The sequence below is a fragment of the Neofelis nebulosa genome, chromosome 7 (assembly GCF_028018385.1).
Source record: "Neofelis nebulosa isolate mNeoNeb1 chromosome 7, mNeoNeb1.pri, whole genome shotgun sequence".
NCBI lineage: Eukaryota > Metazoa > Chordata > Mammalia > Carnivora > Felidae > Neofelis > Neofelis nebulosa.
Genome location: NC_080788.1, coordinates 54,482,888 through 54,510,067, shown reverse-complemented (window position 1 = coordinate 54,510,067; position 27,180 = coordinate 54,482,888). Strand labels below are relative to the sequence as shown.

The 27,180-nt window shown below is 41.3% G+C and overlaps 1 protein-coding gene across 1 annotated transcript in view; it reads left to right on the top strand.

Annotated features, from left to right (window-relative positions):
* SLC27A2 (solute carrier family 27 member 2) overlaps positions 1–25,064 on the top strand; it is a 44,843-nt gene extending 19,779 nt beyond the window's left edge. Inside the window, exons 5-10 of the mRNA XM_058737762.1 lie at positions 10,148–10,342; positions 14,396–14,486; positions 16,852–17,050; positions 18,552–18,649; positions 23,047–23,177; positions 24,604–25,064. Coding sequence (XP_058593745.1) covers positions 10,148–10,342; positions 14,396–14,486; positions 16,852–17,050; positions 18,552–18,649; positions 23,047–23,177; positions 24,604–24,780 — 891 coding nt within the window. The 3' untranslated portion in view covers positions 24,781–25,064. The remainder of the gene's footprint in view (positions 1–10,147; positions 10,343–14,395; positions 14,487–16,851; positions 17,051–18,551; positions 18,650–23,046; positions 23,178–24,603) is intronic.
* The last annotated feature ends 2,116 nt before the right edge of the window (positions 25,065–27,180 follow it).

Below are 27,180 nucleotides of genomic sequence, written 5' to 3'. Positions count from 1 at the left end.
TAAAGACTTTTTAAAAATGATAGGAGCTTATATATAGAAAATCCTTAAGACAAAAAACTGTTTTTACTAATAAATGAATTCGGCAAAGTAGCAGGGTACAAAGTCAATACACAATAATCAGTTGTATTTCTATACACTAACAATGAAAAATCTGAAAAGACAATTACAAAAAACAATAACATTAAAAAAACAATGACATAAGATACTTAGGGATTAACTTAACCAAGGAAGTGAAAGACACATATAATGAAAACTAGAAAACATGGATGAAAGAAATTAAAGAAAACATAAATAAATGAAAACACACCCCATATTCACAGATTAGAAGATTTAGTATTGTTATAATGTTGCAGCTACCCAAAGTGACCTATAGATTCAATGCAATTCCTATCAAAATCTCAATGACACTTTTTGCAAAAACAGAACAAACTTATCCTAAAAGTCATCGGGACCCCAAATGGCCAAAACAACCTCAAAGAGAATAAAACTCGGGAATTTACACTTCCTAATTTCAAAACTTTCTACAAGCCTATAATAATCAAATCAATATGGTACCAACATAAAGACAGACATATAAACTGATGGAATAGAATCAAGAGCCCAGAAATAAGCCCTCATATGTGTTGTCAAATGATTTTTGACAAGGGTGCCAAGACCATTTACTGGGGAAAGGACAGCCAGCCTTTTCAATAAATAGCACTGGGAAAACTGAATATCCACATGCAAAAGAATGAAGTTGGACTCTTACCTAATACCGTATACAAAAATTATCTCAAAATGGAAAAAAAGACCTAAATTTAAGACTTAACACAATAAAACTGTTGGAAGAAGACACGAAATAAAACTTTATGACATTGGATTTGGCACTTATTTCTTGAATGTGACACCAAAGCCATAGGCATCAAAAGAAAAAATAGACAAAATGGACTTCATAAAAGTTTCAAAATTCTGCCTCAGAAGACACTATCAACAGAGTAAAAGTGCAACAACCAGAATGGGAGAAAATATTTGCAAATAACATATCTTATGAGATATTAATATTTAGAATATATAGAGAACTCCTAGACCTCAATAACAAATAAAGAACCTGATTCAAATATAGACAAAGGACTTGAATAGACATCTCTCCAAAAAAGACATACAATGGCCAATAAGCATACGAAAAAAAATGCTCCACATCACTAATTATTAGGGAAATGCAAATCAAAACTATGGTAAAATTCCAGTTCATTCTCATTATGATGGCTACTATAAAAAAATAAATAAATAACAGCGAACAACCAGCATTGATGAGGGTGTGGAGAAATTAGAATCCTTGTGCACTATTGGTGGGATGTAACTGGTGCAGCCCCTGTGAAAACAGCATGGCAATTCCTCAAAACACTCAAAATAAAATTACTATATGATCCACCAATTCCATTTCTGGGTCCTATACCCAAAAGAATTGAAAGCAAGGTCTCAAAGAATTATTTGTATGTTCATGTTCATAACAGTATTACTCATAATAACTAAAATGTGGAAGCAACCCAAAGGTCCAAGCCAAATCTGGACAAACCAAATATGGTATGTACATACAATGGAATATTATTCAGCCTTAAAAAGGAAGGAGATTCTGCAGTATGCTACAACATGGATGTACCTTGAGGACATTATATTAAGTGAAACAGCCTACCACAAAAAGGCAGATACCGTATGATTCAACATATATAAGGTACTTAGAGTAATCAAAATCATAGAGGCAGAAAGTAGAATGGTGGATTGCCAGGGACTAGGAGCAGGGGAGAATAGGGAGTTATTGTTTAATGAGTATAGCGTTTCAGTTTTACAAGATGAAAGAGTTCTGGAGATGGATCGTGGTGATGGTTGCACAACATAATGAATGAATTTAGTACCAGTGAACTGTACATTTTGAAATGGGTAAGATAGGAAATTGTATTTAACCATAAATTTTAAAAAATAGATCACAATAGAAAACCCAAATTCTAGGGCTTTAAAGGGAGCTTAAAGAAAGACTGTGTCAAAAGGACTTCTCAAACAACGTGGATAAAAACTAGAATGCTTGGTGGAAGGCTCTGGATCAACATAATCAGAAAGTTTCTCACTCTTAGAGCTGCCTAGAATAGGCTGTCACAGGAAGGGCTAACACCACCAGCCCCCCCCCCCCCCAAGCAGTGGATATCAGGGAGGCAATTCCTGCCTTAGCTGAGCAGATAAAACAAATGACACCCCTCCACAGCAAAGCATTTCTCATCAGGAGAATCTGAGACAACGTTGGAGGGGTAGAGGCTTGTCCCTTGTCTTAATCATATTCAGTAGCTCCTCGGATAAGGCAGAGGACCAGGGAGAAATACTGGCAGCCGCCATTAGCCTGAGGCAATAATGTAGTTCTCAATTGGTTCTCAATGTAGTTCTGCAATTGGCAGTCTGAAACCTGATTCTACTGTTTGAGTAGGATAGTTCAACTCTCTCTCATTTCCCCATCATCCAGCAGGGTAAATGATAGTACTTACTTCATAGGGGGCTGTGAAGACAAAAATGAGATAATGTATACAGAAAGCATGTACAAAGTACCTGGCTCTTCGTAAATAATCAACTAATAGTAGCCATTATTATCATTACCTTCAGTACCAAAGAATGTGCAGCTCATAGTAGGTGCTCCACACATATCATCAAAGGAATCAGTGAAAATTCTGCCCCAGAGACACGAAAGAAGAAAGAAGAGAAGACATCCAAACTAGTCAATCACTTTCATGTAGGGTTGAGTGGGAGTTGGCTCGCAAAGCTGTTGCCTAGTGAATTTATGGTGTTATTGATTGTAGAAAATTATTACACCATGTTACCTGTCTTCCATTGTATTTGGCACTTAGCATCCAGCGTACCTGTTTACAATGAAAGTCCACTCTGGTTCATTTTCTGCAGTGTGCACCTGTCATGTCCCATTTTGTTTGTGTAGTTGTCTAAAAAAACAATGTAATTTAGGGGAAAAATATGTGGTGGAACAAGATACTGCTAAAGCTCAATATTACTCCAGTAGGATGGTAGAAGCTGTAGGATGGGTGTAAATGAGGTTTTGTATTGCTTGCTAGGCATGTGGCCAGGATGGGAGGAGCAGAGGGGAGAGGGAATAAGGAACCAGAAAAGAGTTCCAGGGGCCACACATAGAAGTTGTCAAATTTGGAAGGGGAAAGAAGACAGACCAGGACCCTGAGTCCGCTGAATAGACTCAACTTACTTCCCTACTGTTAACTCCCTAGCACCATCTGGCTTCCTTCCAAAATTAGGTAGCCCCTGTGGTCCTTTCCCAGCCTAAAATCTCTGTCCCTGCATCACCTCCATTCTGACAGAAAACAGAATGGAGGGGTATTTAGCAGCACAGAGGGTAGAGCGACCAGTTTGACCTGTCAGGGCCAGGCCAGGGGCAGGGGTGGGGGAAGGGAAAGAAAGCAGAAAAACAAATGAGGGAAAGAGAGCAGGATCAGAGAAGTTTACCCAGAAGGTGAGTTTGGAAGGGTCCAGAGATGCTTTCCAACCATGCACTTCTAAAGAAGGGCTTCTGGTTACCCAGAGCAGTGTACGCAGAGTGGAAGGAAGGGTCTGGCATATTGGGAGCTGAAAGCAGTGTAGCAGGAGGTGAGGCTGGTTGGCTGGGCCAGGTGACAAGGGCTTTGCTTTGCTGAGACTTGTGAATGACAAAGCACCACTAAAGGGCCTTGGATGGAAGAGTGATGGGGAGAGAGGGTGTTTTTAGACAGTCCCTTTGGCTTCACAAGTGGGAAGATATGCTGGAGGGAGAAAGCCCTCTTTGGTAAAGCAGAGAAATTGAGGCTCCTCCTTTGATTCCTGTCCAGTGGCTGCTTTCTTTTCTCCTGAGGGAGCCGGGCTGAAGTATAGCAAGTTAGTTGTCAAGATCATGGACGCAGGAGTTTGTTTGTTTTTTTAAGATGGTAAATGCCTTCTGCCTTCTCACCTCTTGAAAATCTTCCAAAAACAAGGAGACCAAGGAAAAGACATATAAACTGCACGCATTTCTTAGAAACTAAGAGGCATTGCAACAGGAAACTACATAGAACAGAGAGCTGAAAGATGAAGGTCACTGACATCACAATACTAAGAAAGGTGAAACCTAATAGGTCAGTTCCAACAAGAAGGAAGCCAAGTGATTTCCTGAAACCTGAGAAATCAGAGGCACCAAATACAACTAGAGATGCGATCAGGTTTCAGGCTTGAAAATAGGAGGATTTTGGAAAATCTGTGTAAGAAGTAGCTGGACCTCTGCTCCCCTCTCATACCCCTTTAGGAGACAGGAGGTTTATTCTCTTGAGAAGACCTTGAAGAGCTGTGAACCTCAAGGACAGCAGGGATGAGGGAATGAGGGCAGTGGAAGACAGCAGGGATGAGGCACTGAAGATAGAGACTGAGTAAATATCTACTTATTAACCAGAGAGACCGCCAGCTCCCTTTCCCTGCACAGCTTCTAGAACTCCGTAGCTAATTTATACCTATAGGCAAGAGACAGAGAAGTCTGATCCTCAGGTCGAACTACCCTGTCACAGGACCGTGCAGCCCCCTTAGCAATAGTCACTGCCTCTGCACACAAAGATGCTCAAACATCTTTTACTTGCCTTACTTCTGAACATGAACAGACGTCAAGGATCAGCAGACACCCGAGGAAAGCCTCCAGTATGAAATATCACCAAAAGAATAGAAGAAACAGCATCAACTCAAAGAGCAGGAGAAAACTTCCAAAAACCTATAATTAATATCCTCAGAGCTGTTAGAAGAGATATTCTATCCATGAAACAAGAATAGTATGCTACAAAAAAAACTAATAAAACCTCCTGAAAATAAAAATATGATTTAAATTATTTAATTCATAGAAAGTTTGGAAGATAAACTTGAGAAACCTTAAAGGAAGTTGGAGAAAAGATAAAGTGATGGATGTGAGGGGAGGCACGATAAGAAAATAGAAGATCAATCAATCCAAGAGGTCCAACATCTAATTAATAGAAAATCAGGAAAATAAAATAGGGAAAATGGAGAAGAGGATATTATCAAAGAAGCAATACAAGAGAACTTCATAAAGGGATGAAGAAGATGAGATATATATATATCTAATATAATATACATATATAATATATATATACATATATATTACTAAGCTATAAAAAAGAATGAGATCTTGCCATTTGCAGCAACGTGGATAGACCTAGAGAGTATAATGCTAAGTGAAATAAGTCAGTCAGAGGAAGACAAATACCATATGATTCCACTCATATGTGGAATCTAAAAAGCTAAATGAACAAAAAAGCAGAAAACAGAATCATAAATGCAGAGACCAAGCTGGTGGTTGTCAGAAGGGAGAGGGACAAGGGTATGAGTGAAATAGATGAAGGGGAGTAAGAGATTCAAACTATAAAAAAGCCATGGAGGCAAAAAGTATAGCATAGGGAATATAGTCAATAATTGTGAACCATGAGTAATGTATGGAATTCTCAAATCACTTTGTTGTACACCTGAAACTAATAAAACATTATATGTTAGCTATCCTTTAATGAAAAAATAAAGAAGGAATAGAACTTTAATATTTTTAAAAAGTGAAATGAAAACAGTAATGGTCAGCCTATTTGTACATAAAAAGAATGCTGAAGAGATATAGCATTTTAAGATAAAAAAAAAAATTAAAAAGGAAAGAAAATTTCCCAAAACTGTAGGACAGATTGAAAGAGCCAGGGGGGTACCAATAAAATGAGTGGAATTAATACTTTTAACACTACATCAGGATGAAACTTAAGACTACCAAAAAAAAAGAGAGAGAAGAAAGATTCTAAAAGAATAACATTTGACTTGGCAACATCAACACTGTTAACTGCAAGACTGGAAGCTGGAAGGTCAGTGCCTTCAAAATTCTAAGTAAAAAGTATTGCCTCTCTAGAATTCTATATCCAATAAAATTATATCAATCAAGTGTACAGTAAGAATATTTCCAGACTTTCAAAGTCTCAAAATAAATTACGTCCTCTACACTCTCCTTTAGGAAGTTACTAGGGAAAGTGTTCCATGCAAACAGGAGAGTGAGGAAAGCTGAGGAGCCAGGAGCCAGGAAAGAGAGACAAAGGGAATCCCCAGGCCTGGAAGGTAACCAGTCCGGACTGGGGCAGAAGGCTAAAAGGAAGCATAAGGGTCTGAAAAAGGAAATTCTAGCATCTGGTGGATTTCACCATAAAGAACATTGTGTTTCGAGGCTGTTGGGGGGTGAAGAAAGACCTATGAATCGAAACTAAGAACACGAAGCAATGGGGCAGGAGGCAGTTAATTCTAGGAAAAATTACAATTTACTCAAGAATTTGATCACGGCATATTCCTTGGTTCATCAGTAGTGTATTATGAGCAAAATAATGTGAGCACTGAAAATTGATTTAACCAATAATTGTGATATTGAAAAAACTGGAGAGGATGATAGAGAGCTTCATCTTCCTCTAGCACAATAGAAAATCAATAAGTAATGTCTAACAGTGATGAATCAAAAGATAGCAGAATAAACATTTAACTTAGAAAATGGAGAGAAGAGGAAACAGCTACAAAAATGGAAGGTGTCTGCGTCCAGATGGTAAAATAGATGCAAAGGATGGAGGCAGGTAAGCAGGGGGGTGACATTCTCCATTTAAAAGCCTTTCAGTATGTTGAACGTTAAACCACGTGTGTGCCCCCCCCCCTTTTTTTTTAACGAAAGGAAAGACTTCTCTCTAAGTCACATAGATTTGGATTTGAATCTTGGAGCAACTGTGTTATTACCTGTGTGATCTCCGGCAAATTATTTTAATCGTTTTGAGGCTCTGCTTCCTCGATTATAATTGAGGCAAATACTGTTATTACCTATCACATTTAGGTATGATTCTGTAGAAACATGAGTAAGACAATAAAGGTCAAATACCTGGCACGTAGTAGTAAAGCCCTCCATAAATGTTTTCTGTTTACTCTATTTACCTGGTGCTTTCCATTCCTCTCTGGGCACCCTGACCTTTCACCTTTCGGTCATTAAATCCTGGTGTAGATTTAACTCCCCAGGGTGTGTTTGCATGTGACCCCTCACCTCTGAAGTGGAATCGAAGGTTTGATCCTTGTTAAAGAAAAAATGAGCCAGTGACCCTTGACCTAAAATACAGCTCCTTTGAGGAGTGACTTTGGTGATAAGGAAACACTGCTTCTCCTGTGGGAAGGGAAGACTTGAGTCACACCCGGTACTCTCAACCAGTGATGAGCAAAACTTAGATGAGAACCAGACATCTCAGAAGGCTCCAGGGCCCTTCATTTCGTGTGCACAAACACTTCCAGCTTAGAGACTTAATCCCCTGCTGGTGTAATACGATCCTTCAGGTCATGATGAAAACTGAGCTGTTGGTATTGTGACTCTGAACCCAGCTAACTGCCACCCGCAGGTGACAGCTGCACCTGTGAAGCTGGCCTGCTTCCCATGCACCACAGGCACCTGCAGCTCCCCTGTGCCCCAGGCCCTGCCGGTGTCCTGATGTCCCAGCCATTAACTGTCAGACAGGGAACTTGAGGGCTTCCTGGTGGAGGTTATTCCTTCTTTTATTGCACTGTAGGAAAAACACAGTGCGGGTGATATAGAGATGTATTTGGCCTCAGAGGAGTTAACAGTCCAAGCGGGGGAGACAGATGTTCACCACCCATTAGGAAAGGAATGGAACTAGGAGGGTGATTACGGGCTGCATATGGATTAGTAAGGTCTTGGGTTTACACATTGGAATGCTAGTTTGGAGCTTCTCACACAGGCCTGGGAGCAGGTAAGCCCCAGGTCTGGAGGTTATTTTTAAGCCAAAGTCAGTATTCTTCAAATATTTTATGATGTTTTCTTCCCAGAGGGGGAATGAGGGATAGCACTGTGGGGGGGTGAGGGTGGTCTCTGAAAAGCTGATAATTCTTACTGGGAATAGTGCCTTCTGGAAGAGTGCCCCTGCGATTCACCATCCAGATGGGAACACTTGAGAGTGAAAGCATGTCATTGATAAGCACATCAGGACAACAGCATAAGCAGGACTGGCCCCGACAAACTAGACATAGGGTCTCCCTGCTTAGAGGTACTTGGTGGTTATAGAAGGAAATACAGATGGTCCCCAACTTATAATGGTTTGACCTATGATTTTTTGGCTTTACAATGGTGTGAAAGTGATCTGCACTCCGTAGAAGCCATACGTTGAGTTTTGAATTTTGATCTTTTCCCGTCTAGCAATATATGGTACGATACTCTCTGGTGGCACTGGGCAGCCGCAGTGAGCCTCAGCCCCCAGGCAGCCACACGATCACGAGGGTGAACAACTGATACCCACACAACCATTCTGTTTCTCACAGTATCCAATCAATTACATGAGATAGTCAACACCATATTATAAAACAGGCTTTGTGTTAGACAATTTTGCCCAGCTCTATAGGCTGATGTACGTGTTCCCAACACATTTAAGGTATGTTAGGTTAAGCTATAATGTTCAGTAGGTTAGGTGAATTAAGTGCATTTTTAACTTATAATATTTTAATGGATGGGACTTAATTGGGATGTAATGTCATCATAAATTGAGAAAGATCTATAGATTTAGTGACCTAGGGAGCTGATGAAGACAATAGGTTCCCACTCAGTCATAATGTCTAAGGTTCATGCAGGTTCAGAAGGCTTCTCAGGTAACTCTCCTGAACACCCTGGTTAGGAACTACTACTAGCATGAGACCCCTGGTCCCTACACATTTCCTCCTCAGAAAGGCCACACAAGGGCCCAGTTTTTACCAGTGACCAGGATCTGTCCACCTCTCTGGTTAGGACTTCTGAAGGAGGTCAGGCCTTTTTGACCATGGAGCTACTCAGAAATGAAATCCATCTATACTTCCCTCCTGACCTACTGCCTCCTCTCACATGAAAATCAATCCAAGGTTTGTTTTGGTTTGGTTTTTAACTGCTGCATCCAAGGCCCTCCCCCTTATCAGAGAACGACCAGCCTCTCTATTCCAACAGTTCTTTTTCAAAGAGGAACTCTTACTCCAAACTAACTTCACAATGATTTCACAAATTAGGAAATAATGTAGGAAATGCTCTTCAGAACATTTGCTCTTGTAAGCAAATTGCAATCCGATCAAAGAAATTAATACTTGATATGAGAGGGGAAGCCTCGTTACCAAGCACTCTTACCCATTCCATTCTGTTTTCTGTTAAAGGTCATAGAGTGACAGAATTTTCGAGTTAAAATTATACTTATTTACCTTTCTCTACCACCAGACTCTGATCTCCTAGAGGACATAAATTGCCTTATTAATATAAAACATCATTTAAGTTACTCTGGGCTTGTTTGGACATATTTTTAGGGGCCTCATAAATGATTGCGGTTGCATGGAAACCAGCCTGGTCCTAACTCCACCTCTTGGGGACACAAGCTGTCCTTTCAGTTCCTCACACTCAAAACAACTTTTCCTTTGTGATTTGTGTTTATAGCAAAGCACATTCCTCCCAGGCCACCTGAGGCGACTGGGAGCCAGCTTCCTCTCTCTCTTCCCTTTCCCAATCCCACTGGGACAGTTTCATTGTATACCTGCCTCTGGGTCTATCTGTGAAATGAGGACATGATCAAGAGTCTTCTCTCCAGCCCCCTGAGGCCCCCACAGTAATGACTCTGTGGAAAACCATTCCTCTCTCCTTGCACTGTGTTCCCGGTTTTCTTCTTCCTCACCACGTGAACATTGTTGCTTCAGATTGTCAGTCTTCGATAGATCTTTCCTCCTTTCTGACAGTTCACTGAGATTCACCAGCCCCATCAAGAAAACAGTCAGCACACTGTTCTAGCTTCAGATTGGATGTGAATTAAATGTTGACATTACTTAATTCTATCAAATTATCTCACCTTGCCTCTTAAAAATCAAAATGAAAAAAGCCAATTCTTCTGGTTATTAAGTCAGAGTTCCAGCCGGCGGCTTAAACTGCATGTGTTGGCGGGGAGGAGGTGTTATGTGTGTGAGTAACAGAAAAGATGTGCACAAAGGTGAATTCCTAACCAACATGAATATGTAGAAACATGAAGGCAATCACTAGTGTATAAGTACGGGCTTCAGAGAGGTTTCAATTTGGTCTCTCCTCCTCCTACCACAGAAACCAAATGATCGTGTCCATAAAGTGAGAATGGCAATAGGAAATGGCCTGCGAGGAGATGTGTGGAGGGAATTCACCAGGAGATTTGGGGACATTAGCATTTATGAGTTCTACGCTTCCACTGAAGGCAATATTGGCTTTATGAATTATACGAGAAAAATTGGTGCTGTTGGGAGAGTAAACTACCTACAGAAAGTAAGTACACTGAAATATGAGACTATATGTAGCCAGTTTTCAGAATGCAGAGACTTTTTTTTTAAGTTTACTTATTTATTTTGAGAGAGACAGAGACAGCATGAGTGGGGAGGGGCAGAGAGAGAGGGAGAGAGAGAATCCCAAGCAGGCTCAGCCCTGCCAGCACAGAGCCCAACAAAGCACTTAAGCTCACAAAATCATGAGATCATGACATGAGCTGAAACCAAGAGCTGGACACTTAACTGACTGAGCCACCTAGGTGCCCCAATGCAGACACGTCTTAAGAGATATCATGATGACGTTATTTCTTACTGCATCAGAGCCATGGCCAATCCATGTAACCAAGAGAGAGGATTTGCTCATTCTCTATGACAGTGAGCACAAAGTGACAGGACCCTTTAATTTTAAAATCTTAATTTCTCTTTTTATTTTCAAAAATTTTTTTCAGTTTATCCTTTCATTGTGAGAGAGAGAGAAACAAGGCACATGAGTGGGGGAGGGACAAAGAGATAGGGAGAGAGAGAATCTCAAGCAGGATTTGCATGCTGTGAGCGCAGAGCCCGATGTGGGGCTCAAACTCATGAGCTGGGAGATAGTGACCGGAGCCGAAGTCAAGAACTGGACACTTAACTGACTGAGCCACCCAGGCACCCCTAAAAATCTTAATTTCTCTTAATAACAACCTATTACACCTTTGCTATCTGCAACTTATGTGAAGTCTTCCTGATGCCATTTATACACGTATGTGACCAAACTCCAGAAGGTTGCCAGTTCCATAAGTTTACCACACACTGTGAAATCACAGTTACCTGGGGAGTTTTTCATGTATGCAGGTGCAGGGTGTCACCCTCTGAGCTTTGGATTTAGTAGTTCTGAGGCAGGACCCAGGCATCAGTGTTTTCCAAAAGCCAGGGCTGAGGAACTGCTATGTAGACCTTCGAGAGAACTGGAATGCACTCCAGTTCTAGGGTCTTATGAACATTTGTATTTGCCTGCAAACTCCACCGGTTATCTCTTATGCGTAAGTCAGCCACATGGCAGTCTCTCTTCCCTCACAGTCACTTCTGGCCTAGGGTCTCTAGACAGTCTCTTTGCATTTTTTTTTTTTTTTTTTGCTTTTGAGAAGTCTTCCAGGTGACCCCCTCTTTTTTCAGAATTCCAGCAACATTCAGCAGATGCTGAGCCTCCACATGCGTGAGCCATCGCTGTTGTCATTACACCTCTGGCGGCCCTTCCTGCCCAGCTGGCCGTGAACAGATACACCACAGCTCCCAGGCAATGTGTCCCCAGGGACTGATGGGCAGAGTACAAAGGATAGCAATGCATGTGCATGAGAGAGCTGCCCCAAGAGATAAAATTTCAGCACCTTGCATCCTGAGTGACCTTGGGCGAGTCATTTATGTTCCTTAGGCCTCAATTTCATTGTTTGGAAAACAGAAATAAAAAAGAGAAAATGTAGGGCCTAGTGCCTGGCCCAAACTCAGTATTTAGCATAAGGGGAAAAGGTTATTGAAAGAATTAAATTAAATAACTTCTGAAAAAAATTCTTAGAGGACATAGCCCAAGGCCTGTCATATAAAGCCTTGAATAATTGTTAGCTGTAGTGATATTACCATCCTGTTCCTCACATCCGGGCCTTATCACGAGGCATTCTCAAGCCTGGGGAACCTCTCTGACATTGACAGCCACACCTGTGCCACGCAGGTCCCTCCACTGCCCTCCACATCTGTACCATACAGTGTGGCAGCCACTAGCTATGTGTGGCCATTTAAATTTAAATTATGTAAATGGAATTTTCAATTCAGTTCTTCACACACACTAGCCATGTTTCAAGTGCTCAGTAGCCACCTGTGTTTAGTGACTACCATGTTGAGCAGTACAGATGTAGAACATTTCCATCATCACAGAAACTCTACTGGGCAGTGCTGCTACAGACTAAGAATCAATTTCTACTCCCCACTGGAACCACTGCTGATAAAGTTAGTCTTTTCTAGTTAGCTTCAGTTCTACTTGTACCAAGCCCAGACGCTGGAGACCCAAGTCTAATGTAGTTCAGAACAAGAAAGGGCAGAAAGCTGAGTTGAGACATGGTGCAAGGTATCTATGTTGTTACTAATGACCCTCAAGAAGATAGTTTCAAGGAAACTTTTGTTTTAAACCAGACCTAAGGACCTTAGAAGTCAGTGCTACGTATTAATAGTTCTTCCCCCCCAAAAAAATAATAATAAATAAAAAAATATATATATAAATATATATAAATATATATATATAATATATATATAAATATAAATATTATATATATTATATATATAATAAATATATATATAAAATATATAAATATATATAAATATAAATATATATTATATATAAATATATATATAAATATATATATAAATATAAATATATATAAATATATATAAATATATATAAATATAAATATATATATAAATATATATAAATATAAATATATATATAAATATATATATATTTTTTTCTTTGCTCCTCATCCATGGACTGCCATGTTTTATTGTCAGTTTTTCTACTTAAAACAAGAAGAGGGGTGCCTGGGTGTCTCAGTTGATTGAGCACCCACCCAGCTCTTGATTTTGGCTCAGGTTATGATCCCAGGGTCATGGGATTGAGCCCCACCTCAGGCTCTGTGATGAGGATGGAGCCTGCTTAAGATTCTCTCTCTCTCTCTCTCTCTCTCTCTCTCTCTCTCTCTCTCTGTGTGTGTGTGTGTGTGTGTGTGTGTGTGTCTCTCTGCCTCTCCCTCTGCCCTTCTCCCTGGCTTGCACTCTCTCTCTCTCTCTCAAAAAATAAAAGCAAAACAAAACAAAACAAAAAACAAGGAGTTATTTTTTAACTGAAGCAGAAAGGGAAGAAGATGCCCCTGCAACTGATGTGGAAAGAAACATTGGTTACCAGCCCCAAATTTTTTATACTCTTGCAAATAAACAAGCCCTCCATTTGTTGACTATGAATGCTACTTGCCTTGTAATGGTTATTTGCTACTATTAAATATAAAATTTGAAATGGACACAATAATCATGACTAATCATTACTTCTAAATCCTGTCATATTTAGTAGGGAAAGTAATAGTAGAGAGTATTAGTAGAGTTGAGAAAATAATATACTGATTACTCTTACTGCACTACATACATTTAAATTCTTATGCCATTGAAATATGTAAAATATGTATATGTAAAATATAATAGAGTTTTAATAATTTTATAGCCATAGGCATGAAATAATTATACCATCGAACCTTAAATATATTGGAGAACAGATGGAAACATGAATCATCTAACAGCGGCATATAGGATTTTTAAAATCCATTGTGATATGTTCACCAAAACACATGTATTGAGAGTGTTCATAACAGCATCATTTTTAATAGTCTAAAACTAGAAACAGTCCAGATGCCAGTTAACAGAAGGATAGATCAATTATGGCATATTCCTGCAAGGAAAATTCCATGGCAATAAAAAATAAACCACTGAAAAAAAACATTAACATGGCTAGATGAGTAACAGATATTATGTTCAGTGAAACCAGCAGCACAAAGGCATATATTTCATTTCTTATTTCATTTATTTCAAGTGTAAGACTAATTGATGGTGGGGCACCTGATGGCTCAGTCAGTTAAGCATCTGACTTTGGCTCAGGTCATGATCTCGCAGTTCATGAGTTCAAGCCCCATATCTGGCTCTGTGTTGACAGCTCTCTACCCCTCCCCTACTCACTCTCTATCTCTCTTTCTCTCAAAATAAGTACACATTAAAAAAAAATTTTTTTAAGACTAATTGATGGTGGTAAGTCAGAATAGTGTTTACCTTGAAAGAAAGGGGGCAAAGGGAAAGTTTTTACAGTACTGGAAATGTTTTATTTCTTGGTCTGGGTGGTAGTTACATGGATGTGTCCATATGTAATTTTATCAAGCTGGACACTAAAGATAATGCACTTTTTGTACTTCACGTATGCTGTACCACAATAAAAAGGAAAAATTGTGAAGGAATTTGTATTTAAAATGATATGTGTTAATTTTGCTAGAAAGTCGTAACTTATGAGCTGATTAAATATGATGTGGAGAAAGATGAACCTGTCCGAGATGGAAATGGATATTGCATCCGAGTTCCCAAAGGTACAGATTTTTGCTCAGCTAACCTGTGCCCTGTCTTAACTTGATCAAGTAACTGTTAAGAACTAGCATAACATTGCTAAAATGAATATATGGTAAAAAAAATTTTAGAGTGGGGGGATAAAAGAGGTTTATTTTAAGTACCCTCAGAAATAGTTACAGAAATTCCAAAAGATACTAATTTACCACTACATGTAACATAATTATACTTTGAAACCTAGCTTAACTTCTTAATTATGAGGTAAGTGTTTTGAGGAAAGGGATATGTAATCATGGTTGCAAAGCTATAGTTAGCTTTACAAGGTCTACCTTCAAGCTTAGACTACTGTGCATTTGTCCAAGTATGTGTGTAAATCATTATTCCATAAAATACTAGCATTTTTAGAATTACAAGTGTGTGGCCACATGGGATACTGTACTTTGTGTGTATGGTCTATATGTATGTATAGGATGTATATGGACATACACGTGCACGTGCATGGATAGTGACACTTCCTTCAGCTAGCTTGTTGCCAATGGACTGTATGGCAACAGTTTTGTTTGGTTAGTTCGGTTTTTGGTTTCTTTGGTGTTTGTTCTTTAGCATTCACCACTTCTTATTATTGTGTTATTTTGCTCCAAAGCTGGGCATTTTTTAACATTTCTCTCCAGGAGTGAAAAATGCAAAGTTGCTAACTGAAAATTCTCATGACCTCTGTCGCTCCCACTCTACCATATATCTGAATTCAGACATACCCTACCTGTTTCAAAACCCCCTGTTCATTTTTTATCTTTTTTTTAAGTTTATTTATTTGGGGGGCGCCTGGGTGGCTCAGTCGGTTGGGCGGCCGACTTCGGCTCAGGTCATGATCTCACGGTCCGTGAGTTCGAGCCCCGCGTCGGGCTCTGTGCTGACAGCTCAGAGCCCGGAGCCTGTTTCAGATTCTATGTCTCCCTCTCTCTGACCCTCCCCTGTTCATGCTCTGTCTCTCCCTGTCTCAAAAATAAATAAAACATTAAAAAAAAATTAAAAAAAAAAAAAGTTTATTTATTTGGGAGGGGGAGGAGTGCAAGCAAGGGAGGGGCAGAGAGAGAGGGAGAGAGAGAATCCCAAACAGGCTCTGCCCCAACGCAGGGCTCAATCCCATGACACGGGGCTCGATCCCACGAGCCTGGGATCATGACCTGAGCTGAAATCAAGAGTCAGACACTTAACCAACTGAGCCACCCAGGCACCCCTATCACAAATTTTAAAATCTGGGAGTAGTTTGGAAAAAAACCTTATATGCTAATTTCAGCCCAGGGCTAATTTAATAACTGGAGCAATGTCCATTGGCAGGACTTAGGCTTAGATGAGGGATAAACATATTTTCTGTAAAGTGGGATAAAAATTATTTTGAACACAGTTGCTTTTCAGAGAATTTAATATCAACTTTACTAAAAAATATATATGGAAGTTCAAGATCTAGTATTTGGAAAATCTATGCATATAGTCAATCACAACAGATTGAAAGAGAATTTTGTAAGTTTATGTCTTGGAAATGCTATAAAATTAAGATGGAATGATGGGGATATCTCACTTGTGAGTTGTCTTAGGTTGTGGAAAATTAAAGATTGAGGTAAAGGAGAAAGTATCTTCCATTTGTAAGTTCAGAAACTGATTCCTACTAATATATGCAAATTATTGAAATGATAAGCATGTAAATGTTGCTTCCATACATAGAAAATGAAATCAATGTTTTATCAGCTTTTTAAATGATTTATAATAAAGGTAACTGAAGGGGTACCTGGGAGGCTCAGTCGACTCTTGATCTCAGGTCAGGTCTTGATCTCAATGTCATGAATTCCACACTGAGTGTGGAGCCTACTTTAAAAAAAGGAGGAGGGGAGAGGAGTAACTGAAAATGCAACTTAAATAACATTGCATTACATTTTTCTGAGTGTATTTTAATTACAAAGAAAGTCTTTAATTTTTTCATTGTTGAAGACAGGTTTAGTACTAGCCTCTGTAAGGTTAAAAAATGATATTTGTCGATTTAGGGGCCATGTTTTAAGATGTCCATTTTTGAGTGTATGGCAACAGTTTTATGAGAATGTTAGTAATAAAATTTGCCTACTGCTTTGGGGCGCCTGGGTGGCGCAGTCGGTTAAGCGTCCGACTTCAGCCAGGTCACGATCTCGCGGTCCGTGAGTTCGAGCCCCGCGTCAGGCTCTGGGCTGATGGCTCAGAGCCTGGAGCCTGTTTCCGATTCTGTGTCTCCCTCTCTCTGCCCCTCCCCCGTTCATGCTCTGTCTCTCTCTGTCCCAAAAATAAATAAAAAACGTTGAAAAAAAAAAAATTTGCCTACTGCTATCGCATAAAATAACAATTTACTTTCTTCTGTCTTAGGTGAAGTTGGACTCCTTATTTGCAGAATCTCACAACTCACACCCTTTAGTGGCTACGCTGGAGGAAGTACTCAGACGGAGAAGAAAAAACTGAGAGATGTCTTTAAGAAAGGAGACCTCTATTTCAATAGTGGAGATCTCTTACTGATTGACCATGAAAATTTCATCTACTTTCATGACAGAGTTGGAGATACTTTCCGGTTGGTTTCTTTGAGTTATTGAGTCAAAAACAAACACATGCACAATTTGGCTTACTCCTAAATTGGAACTGCATTCCACTTTGGCTCCAGTGCCCCATTTCCCTCTATCTCTTTGGCATGTCCATCCAAACTTCTATATTCCCAGAAAGTAAGGAGCAAACCACAGGAAGTGTCACTCTTCCTACAAGTGTCACTCCTGCAACGCACAGATAAGTTGGTTGAGCAATACCAGTTGAGAAATAGGCAGAAAACCTGTGCCTGATTTTTGGAGCCTAACTAACAGTGTATCCAGTTTCTCTCACTTATCCTCAGTTGTTACCAGTCACCCCTAGGAGAGCCCAGGGTTTCACACTATTTCCAGTCGTGGGGCTTTTCTTCAGATAAAATCAAATGCAAGCTAATACGGAGCTGATCTAGCCGAAGAGGAAGTGAGGGGTTCTGAAATCCACTATTCACCTCCCTCCCACTCTCCATCCCTAACCATTCCCACAGAAACCCAAGTCAGCACCATGAAATTTGAAAGTCATTATAATAAGACCATGAAACTAATTCCCAACAACAGCATGGTCCTCCAGCTTCTCTCATGGTCCTCTCATGACACTTTGGTTTAATCAACTTCCCTCCTGTGCAAGCTCCCTGAGGCCAGGCCTTGTGTCTGCTGGTTCACTCCCCAGCACCTAGCACAGTGCTTGACACACATAAATACTTTTGCATGAATGCATGCGGAAGGGATGGAAGTTGTCTGGTTGTAGTAGGCAGAGCAAGAATACAAATGAGGAGACCTGAGCTCCTAGGCTCACCCCTACTCCTGGCCAGCTGTGCTGTCAAGGCTGGTAACCTTTTTCACCCATGAAATGAAGGTCCCAATGATCCAGAGTGTTCCTTCCGTCTTTGGAGTATTCCATGACTCAGGATCCATACCATGATTTTATGCAACCTTCATGTTACTAAAAAGATACTTCCAGGAGATCTAAAGAATTTTTAAATGTAGACAAATTTTAAAGCCTTATTAAGTAGACGAGTGTAGGTTGGGCACTAACATTATAATCTCCCTGTAAATAAAGCATGGTATTTTATTTGCTACTCAAAGCTTTCTCATTGCCATGAGACCCTGAAATACAGGTATGAAACCAACCAAAGTTAGTGAGTGAGAAAAGTGGGAGACCTAAACACAACAAAAAGTTATTGATATTTGTTCTTGATTTCCAGTACCTTTCTTAGGCCAAACCTGTATTTCAACATTAGCACATTCTTTGTATCGTGTTTCATGTGGTGAGATTGGAATTCCACATTTTATTATTTAAATGCCTTTGTCTATGCCTTTGTCTTTTGTTTCTCAAGCAAAATGCCTCTCCTGTGACTAAGTTCCAGGGGATTTGAGAGCAGAGATGGGAAAACAAATGCAGACACCTTGCAGGGCCTAGAAGAGATGCGTGCTCTGCCATGGAACCGTGGGCCAGGGACCACCAGTAACCTCTGCTAACCTTACCTTTTCTTCCAGCTGGAAAGGGGAAAATGTGGCCACCACTGAAGTCGCTGATATCGTAGGACTGGTTGATTTTGTCCAGGAAGTAAACGTTTATGGAGTGTCTGTGCCAGGTACACATAAGTCTCTGAGTAAACTTATACAGTAACTGAACATCATTTTAACCCCATGGCAAAGTTTGTCATCACTTTTGCCTCCCTGCTGGAGAACCAGTCTCTTTCAGCCACCTGGGAGTAAGGGGCTGATGTCTGGTTTATATTCCATTATAAATCAGCCAACTCAGCACATCTGAACTTGGCCTTCCTCTGTGGCTCAGCTCCCCAGCTGTTCTTGGGCTCTCAGGCAAGCCAGATCTCTGCAAGATGCAGGGTCCCATGCTACATTTGGCATGCCTCGAGAAAAGACGTGTCAGGCTTGATAGCTGGGAAATGGTATCTTGGCCTCGGAACCGAGTATCACAAGTAACAGCAAGTATATTTGCTAGGAGAAAAAACTGAAAAGGAGCTGCCTTTGTCCAGACTTCTTTTAAAACAGATCCTTGACCCCAGCTCACCCCAGTGAGTTTCAGAATCATCACACAGAGTGGTGTCACCAAGCCTTCATCTGCAGATCTGCCTCTGCCAGCAGAGTGGGGAGAGCTGAGGTCTGACTTCGGGTCCTTGGCTCCAGTACCTGGGGCTGTTTGACTTCAGGCAAATCACTAAAATTAGGGGTAATATCAGACCTGACATTGAGATTGTTAAGAGAACTCATTCGCTTCAATTATGTAAACACTAAACATACACCTACCAGACGTATACATGAGTGCTGTCATTGGAAGAAATCGTTTTAATTATATAGATGAGAGAGGATTAAAACTTCCAAGTCACTGTCCAACTCTAAGGTGCTAGGGATATTAGTATTCCCCCAGAACTCAGTATTTGGGATTCTCACCTATATTCAAAATAGAAATCCAAGAGTCTCTCTTTCCTAAGCTGTGGTGGTTTCACATGACTTTGTGCTGTCTTTTTTTTTTTTTTTTAAGAATATTTGAGATTTTCTCTTCCCTGTTCCTCTCCAGCCCTACGACAATGATATGATAGAAGTGCAGCCACATCTCAGGTCACAGAGCTTGACCTGAGTGCACGCTGCTCATGTTGGAACGTGGGCTGAATTAACACGAGAGCCCATGGCAAGGTTGTCAGTAATCACGCTGCGCTGGGCTCTCACAGACCCCACCTGGCGTGTTGTGTGCACCTCTAAATGCTGGATTTAGGTAGCAACACAAAAGAATGTGTATGAGAAGGTGAGAGAATCTGGGGGAATGGATTGGAAGGATCGAGTCCACTGCTCTTCAGAGTGGGGCCCCTGGCCCAGCACCACTGGGGAGCTTGTGAAACAACATGATTTCTCAGGCCAACCCCAACCCTTACTGAATCAGAATCTCTGGGGTGGGGCCCAGGGACCTGTGTTTTAACAAGACCTCCAGTGATTCTTAAAAGCAATGAAGTTTGACTTGGGGGTGATGAAAATGTTCTAGAACTAGATACTGGTGATAGTTATACAACATTGTGAATGTATCAAATACCACTGAATTGGGCACTTTAAAATGGTTAAGATGATGAATTTTATGCTATGTGTGTGTTACCACAAATTTTTAAAAGATACTAAATTTTGAGAAGCACTGAAGCCTCGTCTGACCAATCATCAGAATCATCTGGGAAACTTTCATTTTTTTTAAGTTATTGAAATTCAAATTAATTAACCTGCAGTGCAATATTAGTCTCAGGTGTAGAGTACAGTGATTCAGTCTGGGAGAGTGTTTAAGGCCTAGATCTAATGGATCAGAACCTCTGGGGTTTGGGACTCAGACACTTCATGTCTTGTTTTAGTCCCCAGGTGACTCTAACAACCAGTAAGGTTTGGGAGTCACCGATCTAGAACAAAAAGAAGAGGAGATTAATGGTTTTCACATGGTTGGAAGGCAGTCAAAGTAGAACAAGGAGCAGGTGTGCTTGCCATACCCACAGTGAGCAGAACGAGAGCCAAGGGATTGAAATGACCAGGGAGCAAATTTTAGCCTGAGATGTCTCCTATAACAACACAAAAGTCTATCTCCTGTGGTGGGGAATGGCCCACCAGCTGGGGCGTGTAGAGAGGCTGGATGTCCACTCAAGATCCTGTGAGAATTCTTGCTGCATTGAAATATTAGAGGTAGGGGCACCTTGGTGGCTCAGTCAGTTGAGCATCCAACTCTGGATTTGGGCTCAGCTCATGATCTCAGGGTCCTGGGATGGAGCCCCGAGTCAGGGTCTGCACTGAGCATGGAGCCTGCTTGAGAGTCTCTCTCTCTCCCTCTGCCCCTCCCCTGCTTGCTCGCTCTCTCTCTCTCTCTCTCTCTCTCTCAAATAAGATGGAAAAAAAAAAAAGATTAAAGATAAACTGAGAAGTGTCTCTCAGCTTTTAGATTCTGTGATTCTCAATGCCATGCCAGCCGCTGGCTGGCCTGACAGGCACACGGCCAGCCTTGCTGCAGCCCAGAAATGTGGCAGGTCTATCTAGAAGGCAATCTACCAGGGTGAATTTCAGTACCAAAGGGCTCAGCAAGGCCTTCACAGATCTCAGCTTTGGACCAGGAAGGTACACCAAAGTGTAAGCCCAGTTGACTGTTATTAGATGTCACACCAGAACTTCCCAACTACTCTCTAGAACTTTTTGTTCTCAACAGAACTTTCTGCAGTGATGCAAATGTTCTATATGTGCACTCTCCATTATGGTAGCCAATAACCACTACATGGCTATTAAGGACTTGAAATTGTGGCTAGTACAACTGAGGAATTGAACTTTTTTTTAGTTTGTGTTTTTATAATTTTTTTTTAACGTTTATTTTTGAGACAGAGAGAGACAGAGCATGAATGGGGGAGGGGCAGAGAGAGAGGGAGACACAGAATCGGAAGCAGGCTCCAGGCTCTGAGCCATCAGCCCAGAGCCCGACGCGGGGCTCGAACTCACGGACCGCGAGATCGTGACCTGAGCTGAAGTCGGACGCTTAACCGACTGAGCCACCCAGGCGCCCCTAGTTTGTGTTTTTAGAATTAATTTTGATAGCCAAATGAAACCAGTGGCTACCATACTGGACAGTGCAGCGCTAGAGAAACTCTGGCCAGAACAGTTGTAAACTGGAACCTCCCCCCTGGAGCTAAACTAGCCCCAAACCAACCCCTGGGAACTGGGGCAGAGATCTGAGACTCAATAGGCCTATTCGTCTCTCAGTTGGGCATTGTCTCTGTCAGAGCAAGAGGCAAGGAGCCAGTCAGTGCTGAAGATTTCTGTTGCATCAGCCTCTGCCTTGATTGGAAAAGAAGCTTATTGGAGACATTTGAGATTCCTAAGATGGTTGCTTTTGAGCAAGCTACCAGGGACCCCTAGAGAAAGAGGGTCCTGTGCCCTGTCTCCCTCCTTCAGATATGAGGCAAATCGTAGAGGCGTGCATTTCCTTTCTCTTAATGTTTCCTCTTGTTTCCTGCCTTCTTTGGAGCCACAGGTAAACATACAATCACCATGGGAGAGGTTTCAAAAGCTGGGGCCCAGGTGACAAAGGGCACAAGGCGGCCCCTTCCCCTCTCTGATTACAGCTAGGTAGTAATCAGCAAAGTGGATCTCAGTGGATCTCAACTCCCACCCAGTCTGCTGGATCAGGCAAAAGATGTACTAATACCTAATTATTGCTGTCTTTACAAGAAAACAGTGCAGTAATTGTGCTTAACTCCTCCCCACTTACCTTGCTGCCCAGACAGGAAGGAGCTGCTGGATCCTGGTCTCTGTGGAGACACAGCCTTGGGGAATATAGCTCATCAATGGGAGGGCCCACAGCCGCTTGCCTTTGCACCTCCCATCACTCTCCGGACCCCCAGCTTCTCTGAAATGCAGAAAGGCAAAATCTCAAAGGTGGTATTTGTGTCTGGATGCACAACAGACCTGACCCTACACCCTAAAGAACAACCCGAGCCCAATTGTTCATGACTGTGGAACAAGGACTTCTCACTGGAGTCCAAAAAAAAAAAAAAAAAAAAAAAAATTCCCTCGGCCACCAGTAGGGCCTGTTTTCTACTCTGGTGTTTTCATTTAGGCTGCTGAGAAGGATGACTGTTGATTGCCTCAGTCTGGTTTCCAACTTTGTCTATTGTTTGCTGTGTGAACTTGAACAAGTCTCGTACTATATCTTTAAGCCTTAGTATTTTCATCTGTAAAATGGAGATAATATTTATACCTTTTCAGAAGGTTGTTGTGAGGGTTGAATGAAATAGTCCATAAAACACACTTAGTATAGGGTCTGGCATATAATGAAGATTTAATCAGCGTATAGCTCTTGTTATTGTTGTTATAGTCACTTTAGAATAACTTCCACATATACCTGAAATAAAAATTCCGACTATCCAAAAGAAACCCATGTCAATGTTCTCAGCCCACTTTGAACTAGGAAAACATCATAAATAGTATAACACGGCTAATTTTTTCTCTTTATTTCTAGGTCATGAGGGTCGAATTGGCATGGCCTCTGTCAAAATGAAGGAAAACCACGAATTTGATGGAAAAAAACTCTTTAACCATGTTGTCGATTACCTGCCCAGTTATGCAAGGCCCCGGTTTCTAAGAATACAGGTGAGACTTCTTGTTGTTGAGTTCAATTATCCTCTCTCTCTTGGAGACCGCTGCGTCTTAGGGAACAACTCCCTTCTACCACGGTGACCATATTGGCCAGATTGTCACTACCCTTGCCAGGAAGCTCCACAAGGAAGCAGAAGTATCAGAAAATAGAGCTAGCAGAAGCCAAATCCTGATCCCCTTTTCCCTAAAATGACAGACCAGATCATTCAGCAGTAGTATTAGCAAATAACTCACAAAGTCTATGGTTTGATGAAGTATGACAGATACTTAAAATGTTTCCAGTTTTAAAGGATGGAAAAATCCACTGAAGCTCTACACCTTCCTACGGTGTGAAACTTAGTTGGGAAGCATTAGCCAGTTGGAGCTGTCAAACGTTTAACTATCACCACTAGAGGGATGTGTTTTTTCGCAAACATTAATCCATGTTAGCCTAACATTCTCTCACTTTTGGACTCTGAGCAATATGATTCTGTAGCTGAAGACTTGAGAAAAGAAATGTTAGGGGCACCTGGGTGGCGCAGTCGGTTAAGCGTCCGACTTCAGCCAGGTCACGATCTCGCGGTCCGTGAGTTCGAGCCCCGCATCAGGCTCTGGGCCGATGGCTTGGAGCCTGGAGCCTGTTTCCGATTCTGTGTCTCCCTCTCTCTCTGCCCTTCCCCCGTTCATGCTCTGTCTCTCTCTGTCCCAAAAAAATAAATTAAAAAAAAACGTTGGAAAAAAAAAAATTAAAAAAAAAAAAAAAGAAATGTTAGGCTACCAGCTATTGTGGAAGTTGTGTGTTATTTCTGTTGATGTTCATAAAGCATGGACGTTTATAATGAGATGGTGGAGAGACGTGAAAATTGAAATACGCTCAGATCATCCATCACCTATCAATTGAAGGAAAAAAGCTTCAGCCTAGTGGACAAACAGGCTGAGAAAATAGAGTGGTCTGTGTGTAGATGATCCCTAACCTCACCCCACCCTAAATCAGGATATTTTAGTAAAACCAGAAGCTCACTAAGCGACAGACTGCCCTACAGGGGAGGGGTAGAGGGAGAGAATCCCAAGCAGGCTCCATGCCTGCAGTGCAAAGCCAGATGTGGGGCTCAAACTCATGAACCATGAGATGATGATCGGAGCCAAAATCAAGAGTCGGACACTTAACGGACTAAGCCACCTAGGCACCCCTGCTCTGCTCTGCATTTCACCCTCCACAGCCCCTCCCTCCCCACAGGTGATCTTAAAGTCTCAGAGGAATGAAAAGCTACCTGCACAAAGGGCCCCCTAGTGGAGCTTCTGTAAACAGGAGGTATTGAACTAGCTTCCCCAACCTCTCTCAGGAGCCAGAGCTACCAGACACCCCACCCTCTGCCGTTTGCCCGAACCCTAATCTGTCCACAAAACACTGCAACAGTGTGGATTGTTTGATGTTTTCCAGGACACCATTGAGATCACTGGAACTTTTAAACACCGCAAAGTGACCCTCGTGGAGGAGGGCTTTAATCCTGCAGTCATCAAAGATGCCTTATATTTCTTGGATGACAAAGCAGAAATGTATGTGCCTATGACTGAGGACATTTACAATGCCATAAATGATAAAACTCTGAAACTCTGAATATTCCTAGGAGGATAACTCATATTCCCAGAAAGAAATTAAAAGGACCTAGTGCAACCACTTGATATAATCCAACCTTAATTTGATTGAAGATTGTAACATGCCATTTTTTATGCATTCCAATAATGGGAGACTTTAAAAAATTATACCCGAGCCATTGCACGTGAAAATATTTAGAGATGATTAGTTTTCAGTTTGCACCTACTGTTTGTATTTGCAGACTAAGCTTGTTAGAGGGTGCATTATTTTTTAAATATGTAATAAAATAGATAAATGCTAACATATGAGATGGCATTGTCTCTTTCCTGACTTTACTCTAAATGCAAATCCTGAGCCTAAGAGCCTCATTGGCATCTTTTCATAGGTGTCCTACTCATAATGATAATGGCATCCTAGGTTTAAAAAAAAAAAAAAGGCAAGGAATTGAAAGGTGAGGGGGATGCAACACCAATGAACTCCAATGAACACCAATGAACAGTCCAGCTCTACTGTGAAGCCAACTCTCCCCTCATATCTGGGCCACTGTCTACAAATTGTGTTGTCCAGCAGGTGAGAATGCCAACTATAGTTTTTGAAGGAACCTAAGTCAACAGCATCAGAATTCTATATATAGAAGGTGTCAGTAGATATTTTTTAACTCCATCAAGGCCTGTAGGCTCGAGTGTCTTCAGGAATCACATGAGTAATGTGGACGAGAGAAACAGGTCACAAATGAATGTGGCAAACGTGAGGGTACTACTTAGCTTCAGTTGGCTGATTATTGTCATGTGGGAATACAGTTTAGGTACTTCCAAGATCTGATTATTTAGAAAACAGAAACCCAGATATTCATGTGAAACTCCCAGTCTTTTAAATTTGTGAAGTTTCAAATTTTATAAGACTTCCATGCACCCAACAAAATGGATGTGTGGACCAGATAAGTCCCAGATCTCCAGTGAGTACCCCCAGTCCCACATACTCCTCAAACCTGAGCTGGTTTCACTCCACACCCAGTCTCCTATCAAACAGCCTGTTTATTTAAGGATCCAGAGCCCTTTGACATGATGCAGGTGGGTTTGGGAACTTCACGGAGCTCCTTCAGACAGGCTGTTTCTTCTTACACTCAGCTGGCTCCCTTCCTCAACAGAACTCCTTAACCTCTGCATGTGTTAGCTACAGACAGTTTCAGGAATAGGTCCTCAGTAGCAGCAATCAAGACATGTTTACTAGAGTTTTTCCTAGGAAACAGGAATGTCATGGTCACTAAGTCCATGTCAAGGAAGTATAATCCAAGTTTACCCCAGCCTCCTTAAAAGAAGTGGAGTTTCCTTCCCTAAAGGACATCCTCCGATGACCAGGAGCTGGCAAGGGGCCCCAATTCTCCCTCAATGTAATCCCCATAAGGCCCCGGGAAAACATATCTAGGGATCCTTAATGATAGATACAGGAGAGGTTGCCGCTCTCACCCCCCACACAGTACTAGAAGTATTTTTTAAACTCTCATTCTTTCAAGTGACTACCAAGAAGAGTCATGACCAGAATCCCTGCCCCCACTCATTATGCCCAATGATGACCATTTCTGAATGCTTAATATGTATAAGGGACTTGAGCATGGCCTCAGGAAAACTCTGGATACCCTTGTGTCTTTGCGAATTTTGCCAATAATTTAGAACATTGTTTATGAGTTAGCACTTAAGAATGCAAAATTCTAAGTATCTCTGCCTTCGCTATATTGATCTCCCAGCGAGAATTGAACCCAAGTGATGGGAAAGAGCATGACTTCTGTTTTCGGAAGTATCACATTGTGCAGTTGTGTCACTTGTGATCGTGTTACAGTGGATCTGGTGGTAAGCAGAGGTCATCTCAAAGGGCATGTTCTCAGATGAGACACCAGCACTTACACTGTTAGCCAGAACATTAGTGTGCCTGTAACCAGAGCCTACTGGAGCCTGACCACCTTTAAGCCACATTTTACATTTTCCAGTTAGAAACTCAGAAACTCTCTCTCACAGCCCGATGGCTTCCTCAGCCTCCACTTTCTCCAAACTTCTGTGATTCTGGCCAGGAACCACAGGTCCACTCTGGCGGATAGAGACACCAGCACAATATCCTCAATACCTGGGTTCACATGTGTGTGCATAAAAGTAAGCCCATGACAGATCATCAATTTTAAATACTAATTTTTCTCTTTTAAAAGGGTCACAAATTGTGGCTGTAGACATACCTGCACAAATCATCAGGTACAAATGGATATTTTTAAAAAATATAAGCTGATATCCGTGTAAATCATTCAACAGGTCTGATTTTAAATGTATTGTTTGGAAACGTAGTCAGTGCATAGATAGGATGCTATAGACTCCCAAATAATTTGGGGATAAAACTAAGAAATGTCAGCATCTGAAATGGAAGCTAATGAGAATC